At 48.4% G+C, this 15,084-nt stretch overlaps 5 protein-coding genes across 5 annotated transcripts; 4 read left to right on the top strand and 1 right to left on the bottom strand.

Annotated features, from left to right (window-relative positions):
• Positions 1–38: 38 nt before the first annotated feature.
• Positions 39–1,319, top strand: BO94DRAFT_603433 (uncharacterized protein). The gene has a single exon (XM_025616439.1). The coding sequence runs from the start codon at positions 346–348 to the stop codon at positions 1,108–1,110; it is 765 nt and encodes a 254-aa protein (XP_025464789.1). The 5' UTR covers positions 39–345; the 3' UTR covers positions 1,111–1,319.
• Positions 1,320–3,788: 2,469 nt separating this feature from the next.
• BO94DRAFT_577268 (uncharacterized protein) lies at positions 3,789–4,895 on the top strand. The gene has a single exon (XM_025615170.1). The coding sequence runs from the start codon at positions 4,216–4,218 to the stop codon at positions 4,843–4,845; it is 630 nt and encodes a 209-aa protein (XP_025464788.1). The 5' UTR covers positions 3,789–4,215; the 3' UTR covers positions 4,846–4,895.
• A 1,921-nt stretch (positions 4,896–6,816) lies between these two features.
• On the bottom strand, positions 6,817–7,996 carry BO94DRAFT_537667 (A4/G1 family peptidase). Its single transcript, XM_025612320.1, has one exon. It carries the CDS (start codon positions 7,907–7,909, stop codon positions 6,953–6,955), a length of 957 nt encoding a protein of 318 aa, XP_025464787.1. The 5' UTR covers positions 7,910–7,996; the 3' UTR covers positions 6,817–6,952.
• A 2,007-nt stretch (positions 7,997–10,003) lies between these two features.
• Positions 10,004–11,524, top strand: BO94DRAFT_537664 (autophagy protein 5). The gene is made up of 4 exons (XM_025612319.1): positions 10,004–10,156; positions 10,217–10,363; positions 10,410–10,842; positions 10,910–11,524. The coding sequence occupies exons 2-4, from the start codon at positions 10,247–10,249 to the stop codon at positions 11,317–11,319; spliced, it is 960 nt and encodes a 319-aa protein (XP_025464786.1). The 5' UTR covers positions 10,004–10,156; positions 10,217–10,246; the 3' UTR covers positions 11,320–11,524.
• A 2,424-nt stretch (positions 11,525–13,948) lies between these two features.
• On the top strand, positions 13,949–14,668 carry BO94DRAFT_178465 (uncharacterized protein). The gene has a single exon (XM_025605963.1). The coding sequence runs from the start codon at positions 14,032–14,034 to the stop codon at positions 14,479–14,481; it is 450 nt and encodes a 149-aa protein (XP_025464785.1). The 5' UTR covers positions 13,949–14,031; the 3' UTR covers positions 14,482–14,668.
• The last annotated feature ends 416 nt before the right edge of the window (positions 14,669–15,084 follow it).

Genomic DNA, 15,084 nt, shown 5'->3' with positions numbered 1-15,084 from the left:
ATGACGACGGTTATCGATAGGGAGAGGGTGGGGTGGAGGCTCCACCAATCAGCGATGCGGGGAATGTCGATGCCTGGATGCTGAGGCGTAAGACAGCCTTGTCTGACTTTCTGATTCATTCTTCTTTTATTCTCTTTTTATTCCAGCAACACGAGTTCCATACTGCTCGTGGCACCTTGTGTGTACCTATCCACTACCATTGCTACGACCATAACCCTCACCATCCACCACCACCACACCACTACACCTCACAACCTCACCACCACACCACCCACCTCATAACTAGAACACTAGAACACCAAACCACCAGAAACAAAGAACCCAACAACAAAGAACCCAACAACAATGACCCTCCTAACCTCCCTCCTCACCTCCCTCTGCTCCTGCTGCAGTCCCCCCAAACCACCTCCCGAACCAACCACCACCAACAACAACAACAACAACAACAACAACAACTACCCACATGAACGCCAATACCCCCCAACCTACCTCTCCCCGACAACTCTCACCCACCAACACCAACCCCAATACCAATACCAATACCAAACAGCCTACACCACAATCCACCCCCCAGCCTACACCCCCCGTCCGAACACCACCCACGAAAAAACCCTCGCCGCGCACCTCCGCGATCCCCCAATCTCCTCTTCCTCCTCCTCAACCTACTACAACGACGAGAAATCCCACCAAACCCAGGAAGTAGGACAAGAAGAAACAACCCCCGACGACGCATCCTCCGAAATCTCCTTCCCAAGTACACATAGTTATGGGAATACATCCACCGCGACGAGGGAGACCCCTCCGCCGCCTTATTCGTCGGGGAATAGTGCCAGGGGGAGTTGGAGGGGGTCGGAGTCGCCGGTTCCGTCGTTGGTTATGTCTATGTCTACCATGATGACGGGGGAGGTGTCTGGGGGTGGGAGTGGGAGTGTGGATGGGAGGGATGATGGGAATGATAGGGATGGGATGGTGCAGATTGCGGCGCCTAGGGCGGTGTTTTTTCCCAGTGGGAGGTGGGGTGCAGATGGGGATGGGGAATATGATGGGTATGGGTTTGGGGATGGCGGTGGTGGTGTTGGGGAGGGGAGGAGGTCGTGGGAGGGGAGATGATTCTCTCTTTTTCTCGCTTTGTATGGGGGTGGGATGGATATGTTTCTTATGGTGTGATGTGGAGTTCATTTGGTTCGAGTGGGTTTATTAAAGAGGGTATGGTTGAGTGGTAGATATACACTACCGAGGTATATCAGCCTTATTAGGCTTAATGTAGGAATTATGAATTGGGTATGTATGTATGTATGTCACTATACGTACCTGTTTTTCTACCTTATCGTAAATTTCCTGTTGTAGACATCGCCACTTTACTGAGGGCGCTCAGGGGCTTGCTCAGTGAGTAATTCACGTCACGACTCACCGCTCAGTGAGCACTCAGTCGGTGCTCAGCCTGTGCTCACTGAGCAGTGAGCCGTGAGTTCTGCCATACTCAACCCCCCATTTATTTTGCACGGATAGTTCGACCGCTGTGACAGATAAACAGCCCTCAGGATTTTTGAAGTCATTAAATTATCATAAACAATGACACAAGTCAAAATATGATGAAGAGTATCTGAACACGTGTGCTGACCTAAAAGTGAAGCATACACTCAACATTAGTACGATGATGATCATTTTCAAGAAAGCTATAAAGACAGATATCCTCCTTACTCTATAACAGTTAATAGCATGGAAGTAAGATCTCTAAACACTTCCTATATTCTCTAAATACTCTTTCTCTTTTATTCTCTCCCTGCTTATTCAGTTATCTATTCTCATAAAACTCTACATTCGATCTTTTTACAGCTAGCTGACAAGACAATAAGCAAAAGAATCTTTTTCCAGAATAAGAATATAAAGAGAAAGCGCTATAAGTAGTAGGTAGTAAATAGATATATTACAAAGACTCACCAAGACAAAGATTCTGTAAGAAAAAGACATAAATAAACAGAAGAAACAAAAAATCTACATAAGAAAAAGATGGCGGATTATCAGGAGTGAGTTTTCTATAGATAGAGTACCTTGTTCTTAAGATCTATTAACATAACTTCACCAGATTTATGATAGAAGAAGGTGTCAAACCCTAGGATCGCTTCTCCCTGTTCCTGTTAGCTTAGCTTCTTGTTCCAATACGTACCTTTGAACTGAATCAAGGTAAGTCAGGTCGATGACTATCTAAAGAGAACTGGTCCTGAATAAGAAAAGAGAAGTAAGGCCAGATAGTGCCACGCAGCTATCTGTAAGTAAGTACGGACGAGTGTTGTTGCTAAGCTTTACCAAAATATATGGTTACTTAAAGACAGTGTTATTGAGCATGAAGAACAGAACTAGCTAAGTACATGAAGGAGTGTCCTTATATCCTATTCTCCATATACCATATCATATACTATTCAGGGTAGATCGAGGGTCGATCCAATCATGTTCCTGGATCCCGTATACCATATCGTATACCCTCAATGGTAGATCTGATGGTAGATGGTCACGTGACACAACGCTGCTTCGGACGTTACTCCGACCGGGATTCTACTCGATAAGAGTTGCTGGTTGTCCGAGTCCTGCCTTGTCATCGCTTTCTGCCTAACGAGTCCGCTCCGCTAGTAACCTGGCTAGCAGGGGTCTGTAACAAATAACTATTAATATAATACTATTATGATTACAACATAATCTATCTTTTTAATAAGATGTTAATAAATAACAAGAAATACTCTATATATAATTACTGAAGAGATCTTCAGAGCCCCACACTTAAATATAGTGATTAAAGTATTTACATTCGTGACTGCATTTATAAAGATATAGTCTGACATCTGTATATTAATAAATCAGACTTACAGTACTGTTATAAGTATATAATTTAGTATCTGTAGATAGAATAATATAATTACTATAGTTATTACCTGTATGTTACAGACCCCTGCTAGTTACACTACTAGCGAGGCGGGCTCGTTAGGCAGAAAGCACCAAGAAGGTAACGGTCGGACAGACAGCAACTCTTATCGAGTAGAATCCCGATTTGAGTAACACCCGGAACGACCACGCGTCACGTGATCGTCTACCATCGAACCTACCATCGGAAGTATATCCAAGGTATACTAGGAACCTCGGACCATGATTGGATCGACCATCGACCTACCTTGGATGGTATATGATATGGTATACGAAGGATGGGATATATAAGGACACTCTTTCATGTACTTAGCTAGTTCTGTTCTTCATGCTCAATCAATCCTTTACTACTGTCTTTAAGTAACCATAAGTTTGGAAGCTTAGCGATAACACTCGTCCGCACTTACTTACGGATAGCTGCACGGCACTATTCAGCCTTACTTCTCTTCTCTTGTCCAAGACCAGTTATTCCTAGATAGTCATCAGCCTGATACCTCCTCGATTCAGTTCGACGGTACGTATACCAGTGAAGCTAAGCTAACAGGGACAGGGAAGCGATCCTAGGGTTTGACACTGTAATCCTAAAATAATCTCCATCATAAAGTTATTATATATTATTATACTGTTATTTATTCCGGCTACTGCCCTTATTATATATAAAATCAAGACCTCTTAATTAATAAAAGATTAAAGTATTAGACATGTAGCGCAAATCTGAGAAAACATTTTAAATATAGATATATTATTAAGATTAAATAGTCTATAACAAACTCTATATATAGTTACTAATAGTCATTCATATCAGAGCAAGAATTCCGGTGATAATCACAGGACCCTGGATATATTCTACCTCGCCCAGCTCGCCGCGGCCATCTACCGCTCCTCCTCCCAGCTCACCGGCGACTTCCCCTCCCCCTCTGACTTCCTCGCCTTCTACCAACGCACCGCGCGCTCCTCCACTCCTCCGTATGGCGCTCCTACTACTCCGTCGCCTTCCTCACCCAGCCCACCACAGCGCGCTTCTACCGCCTGCCCGACCTCCAAGACTTGCCTGACTCCTCCTCCCCGCTGGCGCTGCCGCGCCAGCCACCCCCCGGCGGCGGCGACGCACACGCCACGAAACTCCCTCGCTGGGCCCACAGCGTCGCGCGCACGCGCCGCAGGCAGCCCTCCCTCCCGCTAGCGACTATCACCCAATTAGCCCTCAGCACGCTTGAAACGACCACCGCGCGCCTGCGCACGGTCCACCCCAGCGTGCCGCCCTACTCCGAGACGCAAGCGCGCTTTTGGCTCGAGCACATGAAGCTCGGTTCTCCTGACCCATCCGACTCAACCATGGTAACTGCCCGTGAAGCGTGGAAGCCGAACGCCTTCGGCGTTCTGGTCGCGCAGGGAGCGCTTGATGTATACGCGTGGGAAGCGCAGGATGGCGTGTGGGACAGTGGTGTGGAGTGGTGTGGGGAGCCGGATGGCGGGGCGGGGGTTCAGGCTTGGTCGAGGGGGTGGGAGGGGGAGGTGGAAAGTCAGGAGGAGGTGGAGTTTTTGGCTGATGTTGCTGTGGAGGAGACTGTGGGGGTGGAGGTGGGTGAGTTGGACTTTGTGATGCGCTCGCATGTGTTGTTAGGGGTGATGCATGCTGCGGTTAAGGAGGGACGGGAGAGGAAAGCTTTTCTAGAGGAGCTAGAGAAGGGGATGGTATGGAAGGGGCGGATTGCCGAGGGGAGGGCAGGAAGGTGGCTGAGGGAGGCCTTGGAGGTTGTGGAGCCATATGTGAATATGTGGGAGGGTGCGTGGCCTGGTGCAGAGGAGGAGAGGGGGGAGGTGCTACGACGGATTTTGGTGGAGAACGGGCAGCTCTTCGCAAGGTGGAAGGTTTTGCCGCTTTTGAAGGAGTTTAGCTTTGAGCTGGGTCCGAGGGAGGTTGAGTAGCATGCATGCGTCCATTCGGATATTCAGGTTCATGGCAAGGACAATGGTATGACTTGTTTCAATTTCATTCATCTACGTACACATGTGCTACCATATATCCCCGTTTCACCCCTAAAACTTGCATACTCTCCCCTACGTACAATCCATTCCCATTCGTGGCGCCGCAGTAGCCCTACTGGGAACAGCAGCCGTCGAAGGGCGTACCGGGGCAGGCTTTTCCGCTATTGGCAACACCACAGAGGCCGTCGGTGGAGTTGCACCACGAACGCAACTAGGGGCAAGTACCAATCAGGGAAGAGGAAAAGCGTAATAGCTCTTATCAGCGGAGCGCTGACGGAGCTGTGCAACACAGCGCAAAATTCTGCAGCTGCCAGATTAGGGAATGGCTAGGAAGCGAACCCAGGCATAAATGCCTTCATTGGCCTTACCGAGGCTCAAAGTTCGCCCTGGTGAAGCGGTACATGTAAGGTCTAGAAAACCTACATAGTGATAGTAGATACCTGAATATTGCCGTTAGGCACAACACGTCAGCGTATTAATTCAGGCAAGTCATCAACTAATTGGGGTTATGACGACACAAGGGGCACAGGTTTCCGTTAAAGTAACCTCTTTGATTCAGAACACAGCTCCCAACTTGGAGCCACGGATACACCAGGCATTCTCCCGCACCGTCTATAAATTCTGTGAGAATGAACGAAACCAACAAAAGATAGATTCACCGCATCTACTCTGATTACACTTACCTTGCGCAACAAACATCAAAGGCTTGTCCGAAACAAAGGCCCGTAACTGGTACCAGAAGCAATAACTAAGTAAAATACATCAAACCGCAAATCATCTTCCAACGTACTCCAAAAGACTTCTCTTTCGACAGGCCATTCATGAAGAAATTGAAAGTAACTGGGGCTTTTCACTTGAGAGGGATTGACTGAGACTGCTAGATTGGAGCGCCCTTTGCGAGTTTAAATAGTCTCGATGTATTATCTTTCTGTTTCAGGGGTTTATTTACAAATCAGTCAGTGGGTTCTGTTCAGGGACTTCGAGGTTCTGGAGACCAGCGAGGATCCCAAGAGCCAGTTTGGGCTTTCTAAGATCTACGATTCCTCTATACTATCATGTGTAGGCTATAATATCATTTAGTGATTTCCGTGCGAATATTTCGTATGACGTCTACTGATACATGTACTATGTATCGACTATCATGCCAGCAATGTCTACAGATTGCTTGGACAAGAAAGAATAGGGCTCCATGTAAGGAGTTTAATCTGATTAGAATGAACCTGTTATGACTTTATACTGTTATTAACAAGCCTTCCAGGCCAGGATAGCCACAAATAATCAACACTACGTTCTCACTTTCGAATCCTATTCTTTTAATCAGTATTATGCATTTTGATGGGGAAACATTGGCATGCCATTCTACTAGTAGGTATTCAGTATCAAAATTCAAAATATATCTATAATAGACTAGCGTTAATTGGTGTTCCGAGAATTCCTTGACTCTTGGGATATCCAGGACCGCTCCCATGAACATCTGGGCTTGAGCTGTCTTTCGACGGAGAAAGCCCAGAATAATGTTGGCCATGTTGGTGCAGCGCGATAGTACAGCATTTCCTCCTGGGGAAAAGGTCGTGGGCATCAGAAGGAAAAATAGCCTCCCTGATTCGTCATTTTCGTGATGGCAGTGCTGGGTTTTGTGGGGAGTGTGGCGGGCAAAAGTGAACTCGGAGTGGAGCAACGGGCAAGGGGAGACCGCTAGTTGGGGTGCAGGTTATTGAGGTTACTCACTCAGGGCACTCAGTCTTCCGCTCACCCCGTGCTCAGTGATCGCCTCAGGCTGCTCAGGGCGTGCTCAGGTCTACTCAGTGAGCAAAAAGCGGCGAGGGGTGAGCACTAAAACGGAAAGGGAAGGCTGTCGACCTGGCGAGAAAACCAAGTACGTATGTAAGTATTATCTTTATAATAATCAATCTCCATTATGACAATCAACATCCAGGTTGAGTTGACTATGTACAAACCCTCCACAAGAAGATAAAATACATCGAAGAGAACATCTCACCACACTAATCACCAATCACCAATCACCAAGCAGCTAAGCAGCTAAGCACTAAGAGCTCTCATAAGTAACCTTCAACTCCGTGTTACTAACAATAGTAGGAGCAGCCTGAACATGATCACTAGTACTATCCTCAACGGCATACAACTCCGCACCATCCAAGTTAACAGTCTTACCGCCGGCCTTAGCAACGCAACCAGTAAAGTACGCCTCACCAAAGTCAATAAGAGTCAATCCATCACCATCAACACTCAAATCCTCAAGGATCCACTCAGCCGTCTGACCAACCAGAGTAGCCGAAGTGGACGGGGCCGAGGCCGTGGCCGTCACGTTCTTGCCCGTGGTCAAGTTCTCCAGGATAGCCACGCCCTCGCTGCTGGAAGTCGACTCCACACTGGCGACGATCACATCGCCGATGCTGAAATCCATGTCGAAGCTGACCGTGTCGGCCGGGTACCATTCGTACCAGCCGAGGAAGCTGGTCTCGCCGTTTTCGACGTAGATGTCGACACCGGCCTGCCAGATCTGGTTCTGGCCCGTGGCGCCGTCAATGCCGACCCAGAAGGAGGCCGACTGGGTGTCGTCCGAGGAGGCGGCGGTGGGGGTCACTGAGGGGAGGGTGAAGGTTGCGGCGACGTAGCTGAAGGTGGCCGTGCCGGAGGTTTCTTGGATGGCTCCGGCCCAGTTCTCGTTGACGTAGTAGTCGTCCGAGGAAGAGGAGGAAGAGCTGCTGTGGCTGGCGCTGGAGGTCACGGCCGGGGCGACCTGGCTGGCGGTGCTGGCCTGCGCGGTGGGTTGAGCTTGGCTTTGGGTCTGCTGGCCCTGGGGCTGGTAGCCGCCGAAGCTGGGCTGGGCTTGGCCGTTGAAGCCTTGGTTGTCGCTGGGAGCTCCGGGGAAGTTGTCCTGGGAGCCGTCGTTGCGGGATTCGCTGATCTTGTGGCCGTGAGGACCGGCCAGAGCGGGAGCAGCCAGAAGGGCTGTCAGAGCCAGAGAAGAAGTGAACTTCATGGTGGTGGTGGTGTTGAGACAAAAGAAAGGGTCAAATGAATGAATGAGCACTGCTCGGGTGGGAGAAAGAGTGATTAGACAGATACCTGATCTGGGATTGATGGGATGGAAGAAATCGACATAGCAGGGAGGGAGAGGTTTTATATCTGGTGACATGATGGAATGGATGGGTCCATTGGTGGTGTTCCAGACCTGAAACATCGAGCGGCAGTTGTGGAGTCACGGAGATTGACGTTTGTGGTTGATGGGCCTCGGCGTTTCAGGGGCACTTTTGACGCCGATTGGGAAATTTAAGCGGCGATCCAGCGAATCCACTTTATAGCTTAATGGTAGAAAGCTCAAATGAACGGGCTGGATAGTGCCTGTTCAGCCCAATGCGTTGAGAGAATGCTCCACTGGGTCGGCGAGATGGACGAAAATGGCAAGAGAGGCGAATCAGGGGCAGCAATCAGTGTGCTTTCTCCTGGTGGAGTGTCTAGCCTTGTCCAGGAGCCCATTTAGCACTGGGCAGATGGTGTTTGTATAGGCATGCAGCCTGGTGTCAGGAACGTGCTCAATGAGGGCTAAGTCGGAATAGACTTTCCAAGTTGCAGGTTCCAGATCGAACGCATGGAGAATATCAAAGTTAAGTTTTCCAGTCAACCGATCAAGCATTTCCCTGCATACAGCCTCTCTCTGTCTGGAAAGTCCAGCCATGCTAGTTACCTTCATCCACCGCTGGCACCTCCAACCTCTCCCAAGTCCCAACAGAAGCGGGTCCACCAGCGGTAAGCTTTTTCCATACTTGTGCATGACCTTGTCACCTTATGGCTAAATTCCTATTCTTGTCACGCAATCTATGCTAATCTGTTTTGATTGACTCCTGGTGGGCCACTATTGCCGGCCCATTCGGGGTATCGAAGCCCCAACCGGCAGTTCTCATGCCGCTTACCTAACAAGATAAACCCATCATTCGGATATGCCAATATCGCGATTGAAAGCCAAGCATAGACATCCTCGAGAGAAGCCAAGGTTACTGGGTATGAACACACCCCGGCAGGAAGCCATTCACACTCTGCTTGAAATTGACTGCGTAAAAGCTAATCTGTTCAGAACGACAGTCAATTTCGGGGATTCGACCAGGTCTAATTGTCATGCGATGGGGAATCAGCTATCGATATTGGTGCTGAAAGGGAAATACCATGAATAGTCGGTTAAACCTAATGGCAAGGATGGTTTCCCACTCAGACAGGCACATCAGCAGTGTCTATAGGGTATCGGTTCTGATAGAAGCCTATGACCAACAGCGAGTCATCGCAAAAGTTCAAACCATCTATGAATCACATCTTTGCTAAGCTTAAGAAGAAATCATGGTCAGTCATTGCTAGGAGTACGCAGTTCTCCGGCGAAGCAGTGACTCGTAGCAACCATTCAACCTATGTTCAAGGAATTTGGTCAAAGAGACGCGTCATAGCATACTTTGGTGCTGTATGAAATTAATGACAAAGATTTGCAGCAGCCATATCCTGCTTGATCAGGAGGTCTACAAGCGTATTGCCGACATTGAGATTCATTTCAGAGTATCTCACTATGCATGTCTCTGGTGAATGGCCATTCCAGAGAGCGAACAACCCCTTGTTATTGCCGAGACCTTGAGAGACTGCTCTGTTACAGGGTTAAGGCCTGTAGTCTTCTCTGAACCTTGCAATGAGCATTGACGCTGATGGCCTATTTGGTGTGGCTGTAATCAAAAGTGGTAGCGATACGCTCCTGGTATGACGGAAATGCCTCGCAACGCGATCTGGACTTCTCGGAAACCTTTCTGGTTTCGATGACCGATGTTTCGTCCGACAGCGGGCCTCTAGTTGCAGTACAGCTTCTAGAAACCTGTAGCAGTTTGTTCGAATAAGGGGATCGGCCAATCTAGAAGGCTATACGGGAGAGTCGAGGTTGGTTCTCGGATCTCGGATATCCCGAGGAGAAACAGCGGATTGTTGGACTGCCTGAGGGATACATCACGTGCACCCTTGGCTGGATTGGGCAAGTGGCCCGGCCAACTGGCTCCACTTCCCCTCGGCGGGATCTTCCAGTTTCATCGCATTCCTCTCTTCAGCATCCATACTCACCACAATCGCGAGTAACACTTTGTACAAGTTGGTCTTACAGTGGACAAACCATGGTCTGACCTGGCGGACAATCATCTCTGGCGACCGAACTGTAGTGACAATCATCATCTGCTCTAACGATCACGAACCAATCTCTGCTTTGGTACATAAACACACTACAATGTAGTACCGGAATAGTGGAACTGACCCTTAGCTCGTCCAGGCCGGGTAATGCAGTCCATCCCCACTGATTATGGATTCGAAAGCCACTCTGGGCATCCAAAAAGCCGTCTGGGACGGAAGGTTGCCGTTACAGATCACCTTGGCTCCATCCGAGAGCCGCACCTATGATCAGACAGATCCATATCTTGTATTTGCTCCCCTCTACTTGAATGAAGTTAAGCTAACTCTGTCAGATCTCCTGCCCTCGTATCTCATACCTGCCATCACTATTACCAAGGTTGAGGGCTTTCTTTACCTCCTCCTTGATTGATCCCAGCTCCCGTGCTCACGAAGGCTGGTTCTCCTTCGAGGGCGTTCCCCTGAAGTGGCATTATCCTGTTGGCCTTCTCTATGACCTTTACGCTGGAGCTGACCCTGCCTCCAAAGGAGGCGCCGATACCGACCTGGCATCCACGGATCAAGACCCATTACCATGGTGTCTGACTGTGCATTTTAGCGACTGGCCAGATGAAGAACTTGTCCGGCTTGATGCAGAGGGGGTAGTGATGCACGACGCGTTTATTAACAGCGTCAAGGAAGCGGATTTTCTAAGGAATGGAACAGCCAAAGGAATCATGACTCTGTCAAAAGAGGATTCTGGGGGGCTTTGGGAGGCTGTTCGAGATGGTACGTTTCTGTCTTATTTCTCATATGCCTTCCAGATGAAGAGCAACAGTGCTAACAGTATGTTCAGTGGACCTCCCATCTTTCCAGCGAATATCCAACATCCTAATCCCACCACCATCGCAACCTTTTCGCAACGTCCCGATTCGACTTTTTCTTCCCCTTCCCCCGGACTCAGGATCACCTTCTCTTAAAGTGGTTCAGTCACCCATCCCGCCATTCATTCCGCCAGCCTCCGCATCTGCAATTATCGCAGCAAGTCAATCCATCCTAACTACAAGAGGACCTCAACCGCAGACCATAGGATCCGCATTGCACTCGCTACTACCGCATCTGTTTCCCAGTCGGAGGACCCCTGTCTTGGCGAAGCCCGTGCTGCATGGGGCAGCAGTGCCCATGGGGGCACCGGTGGAGGAAGTGGTGAGATGCTCGGGGTATGGTGATGGGTGGGTTTATATTGTGATCAGAATGATGGGATAATATGTTGGGACACAGAGTCTTCGTTCCGTCTGTTCTCCAGATGGCCAGCGGATTTCCGTTTTGGCCTACTGGTATGAACTTAACATAATATATTGATTGCCTCATCGGCGAGGCTCAACTGCAATTAGCCAGCCTGTCAGCCTGTCATGCCGGACATTGCTATTAGATAGCGTCGACTTATCCTAATCCTCCGAGTCATATGTACAATTTATCACAACTTCAACCCTCATCTTCTCTTTACTTGTCGTTGATTTGCGATGGCTACCTACCGAGACCACGGGGCTGACCTTAGCCTGAGGCGCTATGGGGCCCCGCGTCCGCCGCCGTGTCGCGTCTCCGATCCCCTCGATCGCACGCGCTCCCACCGATCTCTTCGCATATCGCGCCCCTCGATATCATGAACTCGGAGTTGAATTCATTACCTGCCTTTTACGTGAAATGATACCTTATTCACCTTTCAGGATGGAAACGCATGAACACGAGTCTGCGACCTTCAGCAGCGACTATACGGTCGGATGATATGCGCACTGCCAACTGAGCTGGCTGCCACCAAGGCCATGCTCGACGAATATACCAGCTCTGCGTGCTTCCGAATGATTATACCGCGTATTCTCTGGGAAGGATCAGCGTCACTATTGCAATCGTCTGTATGTCTAACGGCGAGTACGGCATTACTTCAGCAGTCCGGTTGCAGTGCAGATACTACCACCCTTTATCCCATTCCTCTCGACTTGTTGGTGGGCATTGGAGGGCATTCCCAATGATAACATGAGTTTCCGTCCGGGTAATATCGCTGTGAGCAAGCCGACCTGTAATCACGGAGGGTTGTGCAATATGACTTGGGGAGGCTCTTGGGCATGATCGCTTTCAACGAAATGGCATGCTCAATATTCCGCTCAGGATCCGTTAAGATTGATGCACTCCCTCTATCAACGGTAACTGATGCTCCGCGAATTTGATCGACCTATCTAATGTGACATGGCTTTCCTAGTTCCCTCGAACCGGAACGCAGTTCATCCAATTCCCTTCGATAGGAACATACGAGCTACTGGTCAACATGCCGAACGAGCACATTTGGGAGCAAGATTCATTATAAGTCGTTCAAGGAAAGTCGCTATCTGTGGACAACTTGGTGTGAGGAAAGCATGTATTGTGCTAGAACTGGCCTACAGAGATCGAGAGAAATGCCTTGGCTGGTCCATCTTTCGTATCTCATCGCCTAGCATATGGAGTGTAGGATAGCGCTCGCAAAGCTGCTCAATTGTATGGGTTTCAGGGAGACACGCAGATATGAAGTCACAGGTAGTATCCAACCTTGGTCAGAAACATATCGAGCCGTGGCTTCTCATCATCGGCAATGCAGATGACACACATATGAATGAGGCTGGACGGGGGATTGGATTCCTACACTGAAAGGCTAGTTGCTATCCAGTGGCAAGGCTATATGTTCTTCAACACAAGGATCAGCACCTCGCAATCACTTTATATACTTGTGATCCGATATCCATGGAACAACCGCACATGATACCCCTAACGAATACCTCCTACAAAGGTACTTGTCTATAACATTGAGGTTCCGAACACCTCCTGCAGCTTAACCTCCTTCCGTTGGCAATATACCGGCAGCTGCCTACGTGAACGAGACTGGCGTGCACATTTCGGTCTATTTTGCACTCTTACAAGAGCAGGACACAGATTTGTTAATCTCCCTAATGAAGGCTTATACGATGACGGACGATACCTCGACACCCAGAACCCAGTGGTCACTACCTGGTTTGTCTCCATTCGCCAAACATGGGTGTCGAACCCACGGGTGACGGAAGTCAACTTATATATCATCCATTGCCGTATAGATCATCGTCATTCCTTTCCAATTCCTTCCTCCAGTAGTGAACCCAACTATGCAGACCTGCCTATTCATATATTACAAGCAGTCTAGCGATCAACTCCCAAATCTCCACCCATTTGTTAGCCTTACAGTCAGGAGTCGGCTGAAGAAGGAAGACATGTATGTACTACCGACTCAATGAGTCCGTTAGAGAGCTGCGAAAGGGCCCTGGGCCCAGACCATCCCAGCACAGTGAGCTTCAGTTCCAACTCTAGCTCCAAGTATGATCTGCACACATCTACTATATATATCCAGAAACGCTCGGGCTAAACAGACAATCTCAATTCACAGGTGATGGAGATCAATAGCAAGGTGTTTGTTTAAACTAGACTGTCCGCAGCCAAGGTCAGCCTAAAACCTCGACATGCAAATGACAGTATATAAAAATGGGAAGTTGCTTGGCTCAACTATTCCAATATACGCACTCACGTACTTGAACAGTGCGCTCTCAGGGGATACAGAGTGTACAGCTGCAGCTGCAGCTGCAGTTTGTAGGGAGAAGCAAGGAGTAATTTGCCAGGATTACACCATCCAGAGATATTACTCTCCAGCACGGGGTAATCTGGAAGGAAATGGGTCGTCATGCTGAAGCTGACAGCTTGATGAGTGAGTCTCGTATATGCATCAGGTGCTGTCAGAGGATAATATCATACTTTGTGTTATTTCGCGACATTTCAACAATCAGTAAAGTCTGAATCAGTTTACTCTGTTAGCTGAATGATTAGTGAACCATTCATCCATTATCAAACAAAGCATTTGATGCCATACAGCGTAGTCATATACATTCTATCTATCCATGATAATTAACCCGAACTACGGAGTAAATGCCACTAATTAACCCCACCCGACATCCACCCACTTACTCTACCTATCTAGGTAAACAACTCCATCCCAACTTCCAAGTAAATATCCACCGGCACAAGAGCACTCAATTCCACACCCACAGCACAATCGAGTTCAAATTCTCAGGCCCGAATCCCCCAATTCCCAAGAAACAACCAAATCAAACCGAACAACCCTCCCCCAAAAGAAAGACCACCAAAAATAACCCCGTCAGATCAGCCCATAACCACCTACCCCTCACCAAAATCAAATTCAAGACATCACCATCACCATCACCAATCCTAAAAATAACCCGGCTGAAAGGAGACGACACCCAAGATTCTAAAAACAGCTTCAACAAAAAAAAAAGGAAAAAAAAAAAGAAAGAAAGAAAGAAAGAAAGAAAGAAAGAGAAAAGTAAGATCAAAAAAAATCAAAAAAAAAAAAGATAACCGCCCACCTCACCCACCAAACCCCCCCAAGTACACACACGATCCTTCCAACACAAGCCCAAGCCCAAGCCCAAGCATGCACCTCTCATCACACGAAGCGTAACGAGCAAGAAACCAACCAAACCAAACCAACTCAACCCAAAAAAAAAATCCAACAAGGCCGACAAAAAAAAAAAGAAGTGATAAAAACCCAACCAACATGCATACCTACATCCTACCTACCTACCTACCTACCTACCTACCTACCCCTCATCTCTAAGCGCCGAATAAACCCGCCATCCGGGAACGCAACCAATAGCCGCCCAGAAATACATTAGCAGGGAAAATGTGATGAGAGAATCACCTTCCTAACATATGCACTGTGACGGGTGTGTTTATTGGTGGTTTTTTTTTTTATTTTTAGGGGAGGGGAGGGGAAGGGATTGGTAGATAGGTGGGTAGATAGAGGGGGGGGGAAAGAGGGAATGAACGCGGATGCGCGAAGGATGGATGAATGGAAGGTATGAGTCAAGGCTTTTTTTAGGATATTGGGAGATGGATGTGCAGTCAGTATGCATGGTTGGGATGTTTGTCGGGTTTGGCGTTTAATTTTATGTCCGGATG

Source organism: Aspergillus sclerotioniger, assembly GCF_003184525.1.
Source record: "Aspergillus sclerotioniger CBS 115572 chromosome Unknown BO94scaffold_24, whole genome shotgun sequence".
Classification (NCBI taxonomy): Eukaryota; Fungi; Ascomycota; class Eurotiomycetes; order Eurotiales; family Aspergillaceae; genus Aspergillus; species Aspergillus sclerotioniger.
The sequence above is the reverse complement of the archived record's forward strand: the minus strand, read 5'-3'. Positions and strand labels throughout refer to the sequence as shown.